Source organism: Bombina bombina, chromosome 2 (assembly GCF_027579735.1).
Source record: "Bombina bombina isolate aBomBom1 chromosome 2, aBomBom1.pri, whole genome shotgun sequence".
Classification (NCBI taxonomy): domain Eukaryota; kingdom Metazoa; phylum Chordata; class Amphibia; order Anura; family Bombinatoridae; genus Bombina; species Bombina bombina.
The window spans coordinates 1,429,450,835-1,429,472,819 of NC_069500.1; the positions used below are offsets into that span (position 1 = coordinate 1,429,450,835).

Genomic DNA, 21,985 nt, shown 5'->3' on the forward strand with positions numbered 1-21,985 from the left:
TAAGCTGATTTTCCACTTCATATTTCTCTATTAAAAAGTAATACAAAAGCCATCGCTTGCCCTTCCATTGTCCTCCCCTCTTCTCTAGCCTATCCATTTTCCCTTGCTGAGCCATCTCTAACATCACTCCCGTTGGATGACCCTACCATACCCTACCTACTCTAAGTCCTTTCCTAAATATACCATAAGCCTTTATATTACCAGTTCCTGTCACTAGCCATAACACTAAGTTAAACTAACCTATCACTATTTCTACTTTTTTTTATTTTTAATAACTAAATACAATGAATAGAAAGGAAATGGGAGGGAAGGAAAATAAGGTAACCAGGCGTGGAAGATAAAGGGAACAGGGTAGATGAACGATTATTAGATTAAATAAATAAAAAGAACAAGAACAAAATTATAAATTAAAAGCGGGTAATGGGTGTAGGACCAAACAGAGAAAATAAAGAACATTAAGTATTTTGATTGAAAAGTCATATTTAGACTGCTAAGGATCTACACTTCTCACAGTATTTAGGAATGAAAACCCAGTCTTTGTTAAATTAAGTAACTAGACATACACATGATAACTGGAACATTTTTAATCAAATAACATAATTAATAAGTTAATAAGTTAATAATGGTAGGAATTGAGTCCATGAGCCAACAACCCAACTAAAAAATTTTGTAATTAAAAACAGACCTTTCCTTTTAACTAACTGTAGGAGATCTCAATGCTAATCCACCTTAGATTGGTCACAGATTTTAAGAGGGACCTTATGCTTTGCTCAGACTGTTAAAATCCATGACAACTTAACACTAGTTACAAACCTGTTTGCTAAACCTAGTTAAATGCCTTCTACAACCCATGGGTTAGTTGAGGACCTTGTTAGGCAGGACCAGACTGATATACCTCTGTGTAAAGCACGAATGTATAATATGGGATATATAACCAAGAGAAATCCCATAGGGGGCGCTTCCCTACTAAAAATCCTGTAACCAAAATGGACAGTACATGCTACAAAAGATAAATAATACCACCAAAAGATAACCACAATTATGCAAAATAAACAATACATAAATAGATTCACAGAGGGCAAAATATAATAGAAAGTCCTTATAGAAAAGCAAGATGGCGGCACTCTGTCGGAGGGATGGTCAGTCCCTGGAGATAGGGGATCTGAAAAAGGAAAGAATAGAGAGGTGCCAATATGGCCTAGTAACGTCTGTAAAAATAGATAACTCAGTATGATGCAGAAAGTTACTCATAAAGGAGAAGCACCCAGTGGTGCAATTGGGGCAGACTGGATCAATAGCAGTGGCCCAGCTCACTGTGTGCCAGCATTCAAGCACTTGATCGAATGGTCAGCAGGCAAGGTGTGTGTACCTGTCAGTGATAAAACATAGCTACCATAGCCTAGTACAGTGGAGACAAGCTGAATAATCACAAGTGATGATTGCACTTACAAGATGAAGCGCACCTCCAGGTGCAATAAAGGCAAGCTGGGGCCTCTCAGTCGCCCAGCAGACTGTGTTCAGGCATTTGGCAGGATCCTCTCAACACCAAGCGATGTAAGGTCACAAAAAAGTCCCAGAAGACAGAAAGTGTACCATAAAAACATATATTTTATTTAAAAACAAAGCAACATGTTTCTCACCCTTTCAAAGGCTGTTTCCTCAGGCTATACAATCACCTGTAATCACATCATGATTTTATATCCTGTGGAAACAGCCTTTGAAGGGCTGAGAAACGCGTTGCTTTGTTTTTAAATAAAATATATGTTTTTATGATACACTTGCTGTCTTCTGGGACTTTTTGGGGACCGTACATCTATCATGCCAAACACATGAGCACAGACTGCTGGGCGACTGAGAGCCCCCAGCTTGCCTTTATTGTACCTGGAGGTGCACTGCATCTTGTAAGTGCAATCATCAGCTTGTCTCCACTGTACTAGGCTATGGTAGCTATGTTTTATCACTGACAGGTACACACACCTTGCCTGCTGACCACGAGTGCTTGGGTGCTTCTCCTTTGTGAGTACCTTTCTGCATTTTACAGACGTTACTAGGCCATATTGACGCCTGTGTTCTTTCCTTTTTCTAAAGCACAATTGGCCTAAAGGAGAATTTTGTTAGGTGGGAACTCTCCTTAGAAGAAAGCTACAGAGCTGTTATTTGTTTATGGTTAAGTGTTTTGCCTTCTGTGTATATTAGTTGGTAACAAAACTGACTATAGTCATCTTGTATTCCAAACACTAGACGCCAGTGCAAGAACCTATGCTTTCAAATGAATGCAAATCTGTTACTTACAGAGGTCCAGCTGAGTAATCAGTTTGCCCATCAACATGTACACATATCTAGTCCTATTAAACACTTAAACACCAGGTAGGAAATAAAAAAATCTGCTCAAACTTTGAATTAGCACAAGCTAATCCTTAAGGGATTACAGTCCTGTGATGCCTTCAGCCTTTTTATGTTTAGGTGTTTTGGATAAATGAAAAGATTCTGCATATGGAACTATTTTTTTATTGCAGAAACAAATATAATATTGACAAACTACAATTGCCTTAAAAAAATCAATTTCTTGCATTCTGGGCAATAATATTTGCAATATATTATAAATATTATTTAAACTGCAAATATTATATAATAATAATAATAATAATAATAATAATAATAATAATAATAATAATATAAATAATAATAATAATATTAATAATAATAATAATAATATTAATAATAATAATAATAATAATAATAATAATAATAATATAAATAATAATAATAATAATAATAATAATAATAATAATATTAATAATAATAATAATAATAATAATAATATTAATAATAATAATAATATTAATAATAATAATAATAATAATATAATAATAATAATAATAATAATAATAATATAATAATAATAATAATAATATAATAATATTAATAATAATAATAATAATAATAATAATAATAATATTAATAATAATAATAATAATATTAATAATAATAATAATAATAATAATAATAATAATAATATAAATAATAATAATAATAATAATAATAATAATAATAATATTAATAATAATAATAATAATAATAATATAAATAATAATAATAATAATAATAATAATATTAATAATAATAATAATAATAATAATAATAATAATAATATAAATAATAATAATAATAATAATATTAATAATAATAATAATAATAATAATAATAATAATAATATAACATCTTTATACTGTGTTGGAAAATAAAAGGATTTGTGCAAATAACGCACTGAAGTTAAATGAAGCAGACAAAGAAAAATAGCTAAAATCAGCTTCTGCACAGGGATGAGGATATAATAGTTCTGCTCTGTTATTATATTATGTTTAGTGGTGTAGGATTTAGCCAAAAAGAGATGTTGCGTATTTTAGGAATAATTGGATGATCAGAGTCAACAAAAATAAAGCACAATTTTCTACAGAGAGAGATAGGGTATAAATTAGAGCAGATCTTTAGATTTATTTGTATAAAGACACTTTACAAAGCTTAAGCTCATGTTATGGTGCTGCAGACTATACTGATACCACCTGGGCTGATACAGGCTCTGCTGATACCATCCAGGCTGATACAGGCTCTGCTGATACCATCTGGGCTGATACAGGCTCTGCTGATACCATCCAGGCTGATACAGGCTCTGCTGATACCATCTGGGCTGATACAGGCTCTGCTGATACCATCTGGGCTGATACAGGCTCTGCTGATACCATCTGGGCTGATACAGGCTCTGCTGATACCATCTGGGCTGATACAGGCTCTGCTGATACCATTTGGGCTGATACAGGCTCTGCTGATACCATTTGGGCTGATACAGGCTCTGCTGATACCATCTGGGCTGATACAGGCTCTGCTGATACCATCTGGGCTGATACAGGCTCTGCTGATACCATTTGGGCTGATACAGGCTCTGCTGATACCATCCGGGCTAATACAGGCTCTGCTGATACCATCTGGGCAGACACAGGCTATGTTGATACCTGTTAGGTTGATACAGGCTCTGCTGATACCGATTGGGCTTACCCAGCCTGTGCTGATAGAAATAAACCATACAATGATGTTATTTTTCCAGTGCTTTCAGTACAGAAGTTTAATGTATTTTATTAAAATGCTATTGTATATGTTAGTCTTGTTGGCAGCACCATGCAGTGGCCGAGATACAAGCACAGGGTCTAGCTGCCAGCTCAGCCTTAGGAATCCATGGTCTGAATACAAGTACATGCAGGACGGGGACATCATTATCGGGGGAGTGTTCACTGTCAACTATTATGTGGAAAAAATAGAAGAGAAATACCATAATATTCCTGAGGTTCGCTGTTTGTTGTGAGTACCAAACCTATAATAAAACAATGTTACTATATTGCAGGTAACATGACATTTGTGCTGTACAAACTCTTTACTCAGTGGTTTTATAGTTTACAGAGAAATGCAGGCAAAATAAATGATAGATCTATAATATGCCTCCTTAAATATATTACTGGGAATTTTATATTCTGACTCTATTGCCCTTAAATCATTTTAGTGCTGCACCAGGTGCTGTTCATTTTCATAGTGAAATAGAAAAGAAAGGCTTATTGAATTTTTTTTAAGCAAAAGAAAAAAGGCTGCCTCATATATATGATCAATAATCAGGGAAATAACATAAAAGGGGAAAGGGAAAAATACAATAAAATATAAATATAAATTACTTAACTAAAATTCCCATGCTTGGATAAGAATAAAATAAAAGATTAATTAATCAAGCGTCATACAGAGTAAAATGTACATATGGTTTAAATTACAGAAACTTGTTGTGAAATAGTGCGACTGCTCTCCAAGGAAACTGAAATATAATAATAATAATAATAATAATAATAATAATAATAAAAGCCTAAACGAAGTTTTGTGACAAATTAGTTATAAATCTGAGTTTTCTACTATCCCAATAATATTCTACGTTGTCAAATAATTCATGTTCTCCTAAAGGGACTTTAAACCCTGCATAACTGCTAGATAGAATTAGACCCTCAATGACAAGATTAGCCAGAGAATAAAACGTAGATTTTTACAGCATTAGCTGTTTAACTATTGACAAAATAAGGGTAACATTTTAGTGTCTATAAAACTACAGAGAGAGCTGTCATGTTGTAACTTAAAGGGCTACTCATGTTTCTCTTTAATAAGCATGATAGAGCACATAGAGCACCAATTCTAAACAACTTTATAATTTACACCTATTATCAATTTGTCTTAGTTCTCTTGTTATCTTTATTTAAAAAGCAGGAATATAAAGCTTAGGAGCCAGCCCATTATTGGTTCAGGACATGGGTTACGCTTGATTATTGGTGGCAAAATCTAGCGACCAATAAGCAAGTGCTATCCAGGGTGCTAAACCTAAAATAAGACGGCTCCTAAACTTTACATTCCTGCAAGAGAATGAAGAAAAATTGCCTATAGGAGTAAATTATAAAGTTGCTTAAAATTGCTGCTCTTTCTGAATCATGAAAGCAAAAACTTGTGTTTAGCGTCCCTATAAGTTACATTCTCTGCTGTGTCCAATTAGGGACAGTTCGCTAGAGGGACACTTCACTAGAGGGACAGTTCACTAGAGGGACAGTTCACTAGAGGGACAGTTCACTAGAGGGACACTTCACTAGAGGGACAGTTCACTAGAGGGACAGTTCACTAGAGGGACAGTTCACTAGAGGGACACTTCACTAGAGGGACAGTTCACTAGAGGGACAGTTTGCTAGAGGGAAAGTTTGCTAGAGGGAAAGTTTGCTAGAGGGACAGTTCGCTAGAGGGACAGTTCACTAGAGGGACAGTTCGCTAGAGGGACAGTTCACTAGAGGGTCAGTTCACTAGAGGGACAGTTCACTAGAGGGTCAGTTCGCTAGAGGGACAGTTCACTAGAGGGACAGTTCACTAGAGGGTCAGCTTGCTAGAGGGACAGTTCGCTAGAGGGTCAGTTCACTAGAGGGACAGTTCACTAGAGGGTCAGTTCGCTAGAGGGACAATTCGCTAGAGGGACAATTCGCTAGAGGGTCAGTTCACTAGAGGGACAGTTTACTAGAGGGTCAGTTCGCTAGAGGGACAGTTCACTAGAGGGTCAGTTCACTAGAGGGACAGTTCACTAGAGGGTCAGTTCGCTAGAGGGACAGTTCACTAGAGGGTCAGTTCACTAGAGGGTCAGCTTGCTAGAGGGACAGTTCGCTAGAGGGTCAGTTCACTAGAGGGACAGTTCACTAGAGGGTCAGTTCGCTAGAGGGACAATTCGCTAGAGGGTCAGTTCACTAGAGGGACAGTTCACTAAAGGGACAGTTCACTAGAGGGACAGTTCACTAGAGGGTCAGTTCACTAGAGGCTCAGTTTGCTAGAGGGACAGTTTACTAGATGGACAGTTCGCTAGAGGGACAGTTCACTAGAGAGACAGTTCACTAGAGGGTCAGCTTGCTAGAGGGACAGTTCGCTAGAGGGACAGTTCACTAGAGGGATAGTTCGCTAGAGAGACAGTTCACTAGAGGGTCAGCTTGCTAGAGGGACAGTTCGCTAGAGGGACAGTTCGCTAGAGGGACAGTTCACTAGAGGGACAGTTCACTAAAGGGACAGTTTGCTAGAGGGACAGTTCGCTAGAGGGACAGTTCGCTAGAGGGACAGTTCACTAGAGGGACAGTTCGCTAGAGGGACAGTTCACTAGAGGGACAGTTCACTAGAGGGACAGTTCACTAGAGGGACAGTTCGCTAGAGGGACAGTTCACTAGAGGGACAGTTCGCTAGAGGGACAGTTCACTAAAGGGACAGTTCGCTAGAGGGACAGTTCACTAGAGTGTGCAGCCAATGGCTGTGTGGAATATAAGTTCTGCACTTCCTTTTCTAACAGGAACTGACAAGCTCACAATTTCATTATGGAATAACAGGAAAAAGGAACAAAATAAATAATGACAGTATATTGCAGACCTCTTTTTATATCTAGATAATGTGAGTTATTATATCACCATCTCAAAGTGTTTAATGTCCCTTTTAATGGGCTGGAAAAGTAAGATTTCTAGACTAGCCTCATACCTAACAGGATAACATTCGTTTAGTGTGATAGTATTTCTAATGCTTTCTCTTAATATAATATTCTATTCGATTGATGCAATATTCAAATTAGAATAATTAGAATCTAAATATTTGTGATAGTATTTCTAATTCTCCCTTTAAATGTAATATTCAAATTAGAATAATTAGAATCTAAATATTTGTGATAGTATTTCTAATTCTCCCTTTAAATGTAATATTCAAATTAGAAAACGTTGATTTTAATATATTTGTATCTATTATGTATTAATTTACTAAATTCCCCCGCACATGAACTATTGAACATCTGAATACTATTTGTTAATTTGAATGTTACATTAAAAGTTTTGAATCTGGATATGTGATCTAATTATGAACATTTAAAAAAAAGTCACTTTCAATTAGCTAATTTTTATGTATATTCCTTTTTATCAACATTTCAATGTTCAAAGGGAATGTCCACAAGACTATGCGCTCTACCAAGCGAATTACACGTTCAGCACATTCGCCCATCTCTAATTACCTTTAAATGGCGACAAATGCACAAAGAGACAAATACCTCTTTGGATCCTCAGATTTGATGATCTTAAAACAAACTTTTTATTTTATAAATATTGATGCAGAATATTGTGTGAGACAGTCGTTGTGTTGTGTGAATTTATCAAGCTACGAACGGAGCTTAATGCCCTATGTTTCCGCCAGAAACAGAAGAAAGCAGAAGTTATGAAGCACCGGTCTAAAGACTGCTGCTCCATAACTTGTCGTCTGCTTTGAGGCCGCAGATAGAAATCAGCCTGATCGGATACGATTGGGTTGATTGACACCTCCAGCTAGCGATTGTCCGCGAATCTGCAGGGGGCGGTATTGCACCAACAGTTCAAAAGAACTGCTGGTGCAATGATAAATACTGACAGTGTATGCTGTTGGTATTTATCGATGTGAGGCGGACATGATCCACTACATTGTATCATGTCCATCCGTAATTTGTTAAAACTGCTTCGTATCATGTCCACCCGCACATTAGGTAAATATGCCCCTAAATGTGCATAGGACCCTGTATGTGCTAAAGACTGTTTATAAGGAACCCTAAATGTGCATAGGACCCTGTATGTGCTAAACACTGTTTATAAGGAACCCTAAATGTGCATAGGACCCTGTATGTGCTAAAGACTGTTTATAAGGAACCCTAAATGTGCATAGGACCCTGTATGTGCTAAACACTGTTTATAAGGAACACTAAATGTGCATAGGACCCTGTATGTGCTAAAAACTGTTTATACGGAACCCTAAATGTGCATAGGACCCTGTATGTGCTAAAGACTGTTTATAAGGAACCCTAAATGTTCATAGGACCCTGTATGTGCTAAAGACTGTTTATAAGGAACCCTAAATGTGCATAGGACCCTGTATGTGCTAAAGACTGTTTATAAGGAACCCTAAATGTGCATAGGACCCTGTATGTGCTAAAAACTGTTTATAAGGAACCCTAAATGTGCATAGGACCCTGTATGTGCTAAAGACTGTTTATAAGGAACCCTAAATGTGCATAGGACCCTGTATGTGCTAAAAACTGTTTATAAGGAACCCTAAATGTGCATAGGACCCTGTATGTGCTAAAGACTGTTTATAAGGAACCCTAAATGTGCATAGGACCCTGTATGTGCTAAAAACTGTTTATAAGGAACCCTAAATGTGCATAGGACCCTGTATGTGCTAAACACTGTTTATAAGGAACCCTAAATGTGCATAGGACCCTGTATGTGCTAAAAAACTGTTTATAAGGAACCCTAAATGTGCATAGGACCCTGTATGGGCTAAACACTGTTTATAAGGAACCCTAAATGTGCATAGGACCCTGTATGTGCTAAAGACTGTTTATAAGGAACCCTAAATGTGCATAGGACCCTGTATGTGCTAAAAACTGTTTATAAGGAACCCTAAATGATGTTCATATAGAACTCAGCAGAGGTCGAACATCACAACACTTGTTAGTTTTATATCTCATCAGTTTTATTTAATTTACCCTAATTTCCAACGGTCCTAAGGCCCTAGACCTTAGAAATAAAAATAAGCCAAATTTATTCCCTTTTAAGGGGGAATAATTATTATTATTGTTATTATTATTAGTAGTATTATTGTTATTATTATTATTATTATTATTATTATTATTATTATTGCTATTATTTGTATTATTATTATTATTATTAGTAGTAGTAGTAGTAGTATTATTGTTATTATTATTATTATTATTATTATTATTATTATTATTATTTGTATTATTAATATTATTATTATTATTATTATTATTATTATTGCTATTATTTGTATTATTATTATTATTATTATTATTATTACTATTATTATTATTGCTATTATTTGTATTATTATTATTATTATTATTATTATTATTATTTGTATTATTAATATTATTATTATTATTATTATTATTATTATTGCTATTATTTGAATTATTATTATTATTATTATTATTATTACTATTATTATTATTGCTATTATTTGTATTATTATTATTATTATTATTATTATTATTATTATTATTATTATTATTATTGGTATTATTTGTATTATTATTATTATTATTATTATTATTATTGCTATTATCTGTATTATTATTATTATTATTATTATTATTATTATTGCTATTATTTGTATTATTATTATTATTATTATTATTATTATTATTGCTATTATTTGTATTATTATCATCATTATTATTATTATTATTATTATTATTATTAATAATAATAATAAGAATAACGATTTTTAAAGCCCACTGTCAGGTGGATGGGAGCTCTATAAATGTGAAAAACTTTTATAATGTTTTTTTCGCCTCTCTTATTTTCTGTCCTGGTGTAAAATGCTTTGCCTTTATAAGTGAATGTATTCATTTATTTCTACAGCTGATTTAATTGCAATCATTTCTATAATGAGTATTTTTTAAAACAAACCATATAACAGTTATAATATATAGATGTGAGAATCAGATGATTAAAAGGTAATCATATTGCTGCAATAAACATTCTAATGTACTGTTAAACTTATAAAAAGCTTATAAAAAGCAGCAGATGTGTAAAATAACAAAATAATGTGTTAATTGACAGCTCTTTAAATTTCTTTTCACAGCCCATTTGCTCTGTATTACAAGCATCTCCTGACATTTGTTTTTACCATTAATGAGTTTAATAAGAGCCTTAAAGTGCTACCTAACATTACTCTGGGATATCTCGTGTACGACTCATGTGGGGATGTGAGCATCGCTGTAGCAAATGTTCTGCAAATATTATCTGGGCCTGGGAAACTGATTCCTAATTTCTCCTGCATGAAAAACAGTAAACTTGCTGGCTTTATCGGAGATTTTTCCTCAGCCACCACGGTCCCTATGGCGAATCTATTATCGGTGTACGACTACCCGCAAGTAGGTATCGATACGTGTAGGAAATAGCTCATATATGTAGGAGAAATCATTTTATCTCATGCTCTGTAGTTTTATGCTGTAGCTCTGTAGTAAGGATCATGTTCTGATCTACTATATGTCTCTATTTAAATGTCCTATTCATTTTAAAACAAGTATCCATAGAATGCCCATAATATTAAAAAAATAGCCAGCTGATGGCAAGATTACAAGTAGTGCGCTATTTAGTGTTTTCTTTTGCGTGCAAACACCACCAGAAGAAACTTTTACAGAGCGCAGGTTAGCGTGCATATTACAAGCTGAAAGTAAAATGTTTGTGCGTGAGCAAAATCCGTTGTGCTAACTTTAGGACTTTAAATATCACAACTGTGTTAACTTCTCCCCCCCATAGACTTCAATGTGGCACGCAAACTGGAAACAATTCAGTTACTGCTTTAGTTCAATTGCAATAACCTAAAGATAGTTATTAATATTTTCCATTCCAACGTTCATTCAAATCCATTTGAACCTAACACTGATTCCTGGCTAGCAGTCACCACCCTGTTCACTGAGCCGCTCACCTGCTGCCCCCACGACAGGGCCGTAACCCCTGCTGGAGTCTCTTGAGGACCAGCGCACTCCCCTACCTTCACGATCTATCCCATGATGACCGCCATCCTGCACACCTTTTCCACCAGCGATCTTAACAGCTTCTGACACTGTGTTGCATCGCACCAGAAATGATGTCACCACGTGCGTCATCACCCGGAAATGACCAAGTTCTGCATTTGGATTGGATACATTTATAAATACAGTACTTGTGAATAAATAATATTTTCTAGGCTTTTTGCTGGCCTACAAGGATCATTTAAATGGTTGATTATACCGTAACCAACATTTTATTGCTTTAAATAATATAATTATACAGGGCAGCAAACGTTTACAAGTGGAGTGTTAACGATAACATGATATTGCAATACAAGTTGAATGTAAATGCAATCACTCAAAAGCAATTAAATTTTATGCTCACATTTTTTTATGCGACAAAGTTTGCATAAAGGGTTTGAGCTCACATTTTTTTTTCACTAAACACAAAAAAAATTATACTAACATTTTTTGACCTACACCATAGATCACCTACACTATTAACCCCTAAACTGCCACATCCCCATCTCAAACTATATGCAAGCAAAGAAGAAAGGTGGCGCTTACCAATCCTGGGGGTCCGTGTGTCAGAGCAGCGTTTTCTTCAGCGTCGGCACTGGTCTGTAAAATCCAAGCTTCTGCACCTGGAGCCCAGGAAGCACGCCTCCGTTAAAGGCGAAAACTGAACTGAGAGAAAACCAAAATACTTCCGGGCGTCACAGTGAAAAGCTCAAGCAGCCAACAAGATCCAAAACAGCCCGCGAGTCAGCATTGTAGATAAAAATAGTTACTTTATTGGGAACAGGGTATAAAAACAGAAAGGAGCCTTAGCTCCACGAACATAAGGTCAGGGTCACAGCAAAACAACCGCAGACATGTTTCACGTAGTTCCCCACGCTTGATCACTGCTGTTTGATTGCTGTGTCCATGTCCTCTATTTAAAGAGACATCAATTTACAAAGTTAAAAACATAAAGTTAACCCTTTCCAACTTATTTCAAAAGTTTAAAGTACACAAGGATTTAGGGGGAATTAGTAAGAAATCTAGCGTTACTTAAAGGGACAGTATACACTCATTTTCATATAACTGCATGTAATAGACACTACTATAAAGAATAAGATGCACAGATACTGATATAAAAATCCAGTATAAAACTGTTTAAAAACTTACTTAGAAGCTCTCAGTTTAGCTTTGTTGTAAAGATAGCTGGAAAGCCCACTGCAAGTGGCAAATAAGACACTCCCCCCTCCCCCTTCTTTTGCATATGAAAAGACCCTTTACACAAACAGGAGCAAGCTTGAGTAGGTAGCTCACAGTATTCTCATAAAACTTTGGGGCTTGGTTAGGAGTCTGAAAATCAAAGCAATGTTATTTAAAAATAAGCAAAACTATACATTTAAAAAAAAACAAAAAAACTTTATGGGCTATATAAATAGATCTACAAAACATTTATGCAATTAAAAAAATGAGTGTATAATGTCCCTTTAAGTTGATTTTGTATTATTCTCTAATTTAGGGATTAAGTTAAGGGAGACAATAAACAATAAATTTATATATTTTGGAATTGTGAAATATCAAAATCATATTGTAATTTAGCCAGCACTGTAAAATAATTTTTATCTAAAAATTCACTTTTGTAATGATCTTAGTATGTAAAGTCCTCTAAGTTTTTTTTACCAATGTTAAATATGAAATATGAAAAACAAGGAGAGAAGTAATATTAGTGCAAAAAGGCAGGGGTAAATACCCTAAATAAACAGCTTTACATCACTCTCCTTGTTAATTCCCTGAGGGTGTCTAGTATTTAGTATAAAAAATCCATTGGGCTTCTTTGTAGTTAAGTTTATACTCTCTGTCCCCTCCACGTTTTTGCTGGGGGACATGGTCTATTGCTTGAATGGATAGCAATGAGGCATCTCCCTGGTGCATTAATTTAAAATGTTTTGACACTGGGGTGAATACATCTGGGTCTTCTATGTCCTTGATGTGTTCCAGGGCCCTATCCTTAAGAAGACGTTTTGTTCTACCTACGTATTGGATTTGGCACCCCCTATAGGCAATAGATAGATGACATGATTGGAATTACAATTTAATTTAAATATAATATCATATGTACAATTTGTGATGGAGGAAGTGAAATTACATGATTACAGGTTTTACATCGTTGGGTCTTACATTTATAAAACTCTAATCTATTTGGTAACCACCTCCTAGTATTTTTAACAGGTAGATCAGAGGGCGCTACCATGTTGCCAATAGTTTTACTTTTTCTCGCAACAAATTTACACCCATCTATTGCTACCTTTTCTAGACTAGCATCTACTGCTAAAATGGGTAAACATTGTTTTAGAATGTCACAAATTTTGTTGTATTCCAGACTATACGGAGTACTGAATACTACTTTTTCATCAAAATTACCATTTTGTCTCAAATTTGTTTTTTTGTATATTAGCTGATTTTCTCTAGGTATTAGATCTACCTCACTTTTGGTGTTCTTTAGCAAAGTAGCTGGATAACCCCTATCCAATAGTCTTTCCTCAAGTACCTTACATTGTTTTTCATAAATCTTTGTGTCTGAACACATTCTTCTTGTTCTTATGTACTGTCCTTTTGGGATGGCTTTCTTGACATGGCCTGGGTGGCAGAATTTCAAATTCAAGATTGTATTGCCCCCTGTGGGCTTCCTATACACCGATGTACTTACTGTGTTGGTCCGTGTATCAGCCATCAATTCCAAGTCTAGGAACTTGATATTAGTTTTATGCTGTTCAGCTGTAAACCTAAGATTCATGTCTTTGGAATTGATGGTCTCCAGGAACCTCCCCACAGTCTCCTCATCCCCATCCAAAATCTTTAACGGGTCATCAATATATCTGCCGTAATAAATAATATGTTGCTTGTGGTGGTTGCCATCTCCATAGATGTGGAAGGCTTCCCACCAACCCATGAACAGGTTGGCATAGGAGGGAGCAAAATTTACCCCCATAGCCGTACCACGCCTCTGGAGATAGCAACACCACCAAAAAATAAAGAAATTATGTTCCAATAGAAATTCTATTGCTATTAGCAAGAAGTATATAACATCCCTTGTATAGTTAGAGAAATTGTTCAAAAAATAAGCTACAGCAGCTAGACCCTGGTGGTATGGGATGGAGGTGTAGAGGGATGTAACATCAATTGTCACAAAACAATATGTTTCTTGCCATTTTAGCTTATTCATGTTATTGAGTACCTGAGTGGAATCTTTAATATAGCTCATTAATTTCCCAACAAGAGGCTAAAGATATGACTCCACCAATTCAGACAAATGGGAATATATACATAGAAATACATAATGCAATGCCAACATTCAGACCTAGCATGAAGAAAAGTGCTTTCTACCTAGTACAAAGTAGGAGTAAAGGCATAGATGTCTTTTAATAAACAATAGAGCATAAACTAAAGAGCTTATCATAAAGTATAACTAATAAAAAGGCCCATGTAAATTTACACAAACAGAATCTCACATATGAGCAGAATAAAGCTCTAAAAACATTGAGATCAAACTCTGACATCGTGATTAAAGAATCCGACAAGGGTGGGAATGTGGTCATTATGGACTGAGTTTATTACACTTCAGAAGCTCTCAGACAGCTGAATGATGCAGAGGTGTATTCCAGACTGACCTTTAATCTCAACCAAAAATGTAAAACTAAATTTAAGGACATCCTTGAATTGGGGAAAAAAGAAGGGGCATTCCAAGAATCAATATTTGATACATTACTGCCCTATACACCCCTTACACCTATCTTTTACTTTGTCCCCAAACTACATAAAGACAGTAAACAGCCCCCAGGTAGGCCATTATATCAGGGGTAGGGTCCCTCCTTGAACCACTTTCTGAATTGGTGGACGCATATCTCCAGTCTCTTGTTGGGGAATTAATGAGCTATTGTTAGGATATGATTGGTTTAAATGACTAATACTACAGTAACAGCTTTCTGCCAATGTAGGACCACTCAGTCTCACACCTTACCTCGGATTCCCACATATTGAACTTAAGGGAACCCTGATATGCTCATTGAACTGAGGGTCACTACAGCAGGGTAGCTGAGTGAAAACGGAACCTTCACGCAACAGAATCTGCTAGCAGCAGATAGAAGAGATATAAACAGAGATGGCAACTCACATGAGGTGAAAGAGTTAAATACTGCAGGAGCCTTGATTCAGACACACAAGCAGACAAACTTTTAATATATACAATAGGCTTATCAAACACACCAGCAATCACACAGCAGGTTAGTTAGGAAATACCAAGCTGAAAATATAATATAATCCTCTTTGAGAATGTATACTTTTACATCCAAACTTGTCCAATGTAACTATGAACAGAATTAAAGTTGCTGTGTTGTTCTTATAGAGCAGGTGTAATTGATATAATACAAACAGTCATTTTCAAGCAGGCTTGAAAGTGAATTTGAAAACTATTAGTGAATGTTTAGGAAGTCCGTTATGAACAAAAGTGTAGCAATATATCTCCTTGTCAGAGATAGTAGTATTCGAAATAGTTATCTGGGAAAAATAGTTTGAGTCACTAGTAAACCAATGCAACAAGAAAGCAATTATAATTCCCCAGCATGTGTGAGCGTTATTCACAGAGTTTGTATGGCAAGCTTACAAATAGCAATGAAGTTGTAGCAATACATGCGGTTCATATTATGCAAAATATACCGACCAGTGTTATGAGAGGTGGTTTTGAGCAGAGTAATACTGTTACCAGACAGCAAACAGTCCCATCGGTGACAGAGACACAGCTGCGGCGGGAGAATGTCGGGCGTGACGTCACACGCTGCAGAGAGCAAACTTCAGTACAGCTGACACAGAAAGATTTCTCACTGATGTAAATGCTGAATGGTTTTAACCACATCAAAGCTTGAGCAGGTAGATCCAAACAAATAAAATCTCAAGGTGAGTTTAAAGAGTAATGCAAGTAAATACAATGTTTGTATAAAGGGCTAGGTCTCTTCTGAAGCAGCTTATCACTGAGCAACAAATTACCAAGCAATGAGTTCTGTTGGGAGGTGCCTTAAATAGGGCTAGTGAGTTCACTTTCTTAAAGGTACAGTATGACAAAAGATGAAACCCTGACAGGATACTCCCCCAAAGGAGCCGCTCCGCGGATCATGGACCCGGACGGTCAGGATTCCTTCGATGAAACAAAGAGACAAGTCGAGGAGCAGAGACATGTGTGGAGGGTTCCCAAGAGTCCTCCTCAGGACCAAAACCTTTCCAACTGACAAGATATTGGAGTGGACTACGATGGTAACGAGAATCCAAGATAGATTCAATCTCATACTCCAAGCCATCAGTAACCAAGGGATTCACTGTGTCATTCTGAGTTGTGCCTCTCATTGTACCATATGGTTTTAATAGTGAAACGTGGAACGTGGGATGTATCTTTAGAGAGTCCGGTAGCTGCAGTGTTACAGCATTAACATTGATAACCTTTTGTATCACATAAGGTCCTAAATATAAAGAAGTCAGCTTTTTAGAAGGAACTTGCAACCTAAGGTGTTTAGTGCTTAACCAGACTTTGTCACCAACCTTGTAGTCTGGGGGCTTTGATCTACGTAAATCATAGTGGTGTTTCTGAACAGCCTGAGCTTCTTGTAAGACTTGTTTCAAAGTTGTGAAATTGGTAGCAATGGAGTTAACAAGGTCATTAACAATTGGTATATCAGAGTTGTTGATCTGATTTGTATTGTATGAGGGATGAAATCCATAATTGATATAAAATGGTGTCATTTTAGTTGACGAATTCAAAGCATTATTATGGGCAAATTCGGCAGTGGCAAGTAAAGAATGCCAGTTATCTTGCTGTTGAGTGCAGTAACAACGAAGATATTGCTCCAGTGTTTGATTCATTCTCTCTGTTTGACCATTCGTTTGTGGATGATAGGCGGTACTCAATCGTTTAGAAATATTAAGAGAAGTGCATAGTTGATTCCAAAATCTTGAGGTGAACTGCGTACCTCTATCCATGGTAATTGACTCTGGTAAACCATGTAATTTCACAATCTGATTTAGAAAAAGTGTAGCAGTTTCTGATGCTGTAGGTAATCCTCTATGTGGTAGGAAATGTGCCATTTTAGTGAATAAGTCCACTACAACTAGTATGGTATTGTAATTAGCAGATGAAGGTAAGTCAACAATAAAATCCATAGCAATTGCTGCCCAAGGTCTATCTGGTACTGGCAAAGAGAGAAGGTAACCATAAGGGCTCTTGTGCTGATGTTTCTTGGTGGTACAGATAACACAAGAATCAATATACTGCTGAATAGTATCATGCATCTTAGGCCACCAATAATTCCTTTTGAGCAAATGATCAGTTCTATGAACCCTAGGATGACCAGCCAACAAAGAGTCGTGGGCAGAGGCAAGTACCTCATTCCTTAAAGAAGATGGTATATACAAAAGAGTGCCATGATAGTATAAATCGTCTGAATGCTTTAGTACAGGTAAATGAACCAAAGCAGAATCAACCCTTAGATGTTCTTGTAGAGTATTTTTAAACTCAGTTGTTAGACAAATAATTCTATCCGAGGGTATGATGGATGAAGGAGAATCTATATCAATTGGATGGGGGTCTTTTCTGGAAAGAGCATCATATTTTTTGAACCTGGTCTGTAAGTAATAACATAATCAAAGCGAGAGAAAAACAAACTCCATCGCACCTGGCGTGCAGTAAGGGTCTTATTTGATTTCAAATATTCTAAATTGCGGTGATCTGTATAGATAGTGATTGGATATGTTGCACCCTCTAGGAGGTGTCGCCAAAACTCCAAAGCTGTTTTAATGGCAAGAAGTTCCTAGTCACCGATTCCATAATTAATCTCTGCTGAACTCATGGTTCTAGAGTAGTAGGAGACAGGATGCAAAGGTTCTTTATCAGTGTGTCTCTGAGAGAGAACAGCACCTACAGCAAACTCAGAAGCATCTACTTCGAGCGTAAAATGACAAGTGGGATCTGGGAATTGTAATATAGGGGCTGATATGAATTTACTTTTTAGAGTATTGAAAGAATGATCAGCAGCTGGATTCCAAGAAAACTTAACCTGTTTACGTAGTTAGGGGTCTGACAATAAGAGAGAAATCTTTGATGAATTTTCTATAAAAATTTGTAAAGCCAAGGAATCTTTGGACATCTTTTTTGTTACGTAGAATGGGCCAGTTTGTGATGGCGTCCACCTTACTCGATTCCATTGAAATTCCAGCTGGTGAGATGCAATATCCAAGGAATGATATGGTATTTGTGTTAAAAATACACTTTTCAAGTTTTGCATAGAGATGATGTGCCCTTAAACGTGTTAACACTTGTTTGACATGTACAATATGAGCCTCCAAAGTGTTCGAGTAAACCAAAATGTCATCCAAGTATACAACTATACAGACATCCAATAAGTCATGGAAAACATCATTTATAAAACATTGGAATGTCGCTGGTGCATTGCACAAACCAAAGGGCATTACAGTGTATTCATATAATCTGTATCTTGTACGGAAAGCAGTTAGCCATTCATCCCCTGCCCTCATCCTGATCAAATTATAGGCACCTCTGAGGTCAAGTTTGGTAAAGACTGTGGCACCTTGTAAACGTTCAATAAGTTCAGGTATGAGGGGCAGGGGGTACCTGTTCTTTTTTGGGCATTTGTTCAACTGCCTATAGTCGATAATAGGCCTGAGACTGCCATCTTTATTTTTTACAAATAACATAGCCGCAGCTGCAGAAGAGGTAGAAGGTCTAATAAAGCCTTTTTTTAAGTTTTCATCTAAATATTGTTTTAAATTATTTAACTCTGGCTGTGATAACGGATATATGTGACCGTAAGGTATGGAACTTCCAGGTATAAGATCAATAGGACAGTCATAGTCTCTGTGTGGAGGCAAGGACTCAGCCTCTTTTTTGTCAAAAACATCAGCAAACTCACTATAGCATTCTGGTAACTTATGTTCAACCAATTGACAAAGTGTGTGTACCCCAAAGCAGGATTGCTTACAGTGATCTGAATCGAAAACCACAGATGCAGTTGACCAAGTTATGGTGGGATTATGTTTTATTAACCAATTCAAGCCAAGGATTATAGGATAGACAGAAGATGGGAGGACATCAAACGAAATAAGCTCTGTATGTCCTGAAGGGGTAACCACTTTGAGAGGAATAGTGTGATGAGTTATGGGACCAGAGCTAAAAAATGAGCCGTCAACCAGACAAATTGCTAGTGGAACATTCTTTTTTATTAGTGGTATATGATTTTTGACAACAAAAGTATTATCAGCAAAATTCCCAGAAGCCCCAGAGTCAATTATGGCTTGAAGGTTTATCTTCTGATGGGACCACTGTAGGGAGACATAAAGAGACAGATGAGATTTTATGCTGTTAAGCAAATTAACTGTATGGTCATAAGATGAAGTCTTACCCTTCTTTTGTCGAAGCAGGGAGGGACAGTCCCTAACTCCATGGTTTTTTCCTCCACAATATAAACATAAGTTTAGAAGCTTACGCCTTGCTTTCTCTTTGGGTCTTAAGGGTCCCCTAATGACTGCAACATCCATAGGTTCTTCAATGGTCCTTATGCTGGCTGTGGAAGGTAATGAGTGATGATAGATAGGAGACCTCCTGGTCGTATACTCAGTAGAAGATTTTTCTGACTTCCTTTGCCTGAGGCGGCCATCTATGCCAATAGAGAGAGTCATCAAGGCATCCAAGTCTTCTGGGATAACACCCCTTGCCAACTCATCCTTAACTGAATCATTGAGCCCTAAACGGAACTGATTGCGTAGAGCAGGGATATTCCATAGGGTGTCAGGTGCCCACCTCTTGAATTCAGTAATGTAATCTTCAACCATTCTTTTGCCCTGCCGTAAAGATCTGATGGCAATTTCAGCAGTGTTCTGCTTATTGTGATCTTCGTATAAGAGAGACATAGCAGAAAAAAATTCTTCTAAGGAATTTAGAATGGGGTCATCCTTTTCATAAAAGGCATTGGCCCAAGACCTGGCCTCACCTCTAAGGAATGATATTACAGTTAAAACTCTGACCCTATCAGTTGGGTATGACTTAGGTTTCAAGGTGAATAGCAAGGTGCAAGAATTCCTGAAATCCCTGAACATAGATCTGTCACCAGAGAATTTTTCAGGCGGACTAATAATAGGTTCAAAGGTTGGCTCAACAGTGGCAGGCTTGTTAGCAAGGTGATCATTAATAAACTTTTTTATATTCTGATTCTCTAATTGAATGTCCCTTAAACCTTGAATCATGTGATCCATACTCTGGGCTAATGAACCAACTCTCCTGGACAGTTCACTTATGTCCATGATCTAAGCTGTTAGTAGTATTCTTTTTCAGGCTTGGTAATATGTTAGGATATGATTGGTTTAAATGACTAATACTACAGTAACAGCTTTCTGCCAATGTAGGACCACTCAGTCTCACACCTTACCTCGGATTCCCACATATTGAACTTAAGGGAACCCTGATATGCTCATTGAACTGAGGGTCACTACAGCAGGGTAGCTGAGTGAAAACGGAACCTTCACGCAACAGAATCTGCTAGCAGCAGATAGAAGAGATATAAACAGAGATGGCAACTCACGTGAGGTGAAAGAGTTAAATACTGCAGGAGCCTTGATTCAGACACACAAGCAGACAAACTTTAAATATATACAATAGGCTTATCAAACACACCAGCAATCACACAGCAGGTTAGTTAGGAAATACCAAGCTGAAAATATAATATAATCCTCTTTGAGAATGTATACTTTTACATCCAAACTTGTCCAATGTAACTATGAACAGAATTAAAGTTGCTGTGTTGTTTTTATAAAGCAGGTGTAATTGATATAATACAGACAGTCATTTGTAAGCAGGCTTGAAAGTGAATTTGAAAACTATTAGTGAATGTTTAGGAAGTCCGTTATGAACAAAAGTGTAGCAATATATCTCCTTGTCAGAGATAGTAGTATTCGAAATAGTTATCTGGGAAAAATAGTTTGAGTCACTAGTAAACCAATGCAACAAGAAAGCAATTATAATTCCCCAGCATGTGTGAGCGTTATTCACAGAGTTTGTATGGCAAGCTTACAAATAGCAATGAAGTTGTAGCAATACATGCGGTTCATATTATGCAAAATATACAGACCAGTGTTATGAGAGGTGGTTTTGAGCAGAGTAATACTGTTACCAGACAGCAAACAGTCCCATCGGTGAGAGAGAGAGAGAACCAGAGACACAGCTGCGGCGGGAGAATGTCGGGCGTGACGTCACACGCTTCAGAGAGCAAACTTCAGTACAGCTGACACAGAAAGATTTCTCACTGATGTAAACGCTGAATGGTTTTAACCACATCAAAGCTTGAGCAGGTAGATCCAAACAAATAGAATCTCAAGGTGAGTTTAAAGAGTAATGCAAGTAAATACAATGTTTGTATAAAGGGCTAGGTCTCTTCTGAAGCAGCTTATCACTGAGCAACAAATTACCAAGCAATGAGTTCTGTTGGGAGGTGCCTTAAATAGGGCTAGTGAGTTCACTTTCTTAAAGGTACAGTATGGCACAAGATGAAACCCTGACAGCTATTTTAAAGATTCCACTTAGGTACCCAATAACATGAATGAGCTAAAATGGCAAGAATCATATTGTTTTGTGAAAATTGATGTTACGTCCCTCTACACCTCCATCCCAAACCACCAGGGTCTAGCTGCTGTAGCTTATTTTTTTAACAATTTCTCAAACTATACAAGGGATGTTATATACGTCTTGCTAACAGCAATATAATTTCTATTGGAACATAATTTCTTTATGTTTGGGGGGTGTTGCTATCTCCA

General features: G+C 36.6%; 1 protein-coding gene across 1 annotated transcript in view; it reads left to right on the forward strand.

Moving 5' to 3' along the window:
* Positions 1-21,985, forward strand: part of LOC128647600 (vomeronasal type-2 receptor 26-like) — a 333,654-nt gene that overhangs the window by 38,338 nt on the left and 273,331 nt on the right. The window contains exons 3-5 of the mRNA XM_053700356.1: positions 3,548-4,012; positions 4,158-4,353; positions 10,213-10,504. Coding sequence (XP_053556331.1) covers positions 3,548-4,012; positions 4,158-4,353; positions 10,213-10,504 — 953 coding nt within the window. The remainder of the gene's footprint in view (positions 1-3,547; positions 4,013-4,157; positions 4,354-10,212; positions 10,505-21,985) is intronic.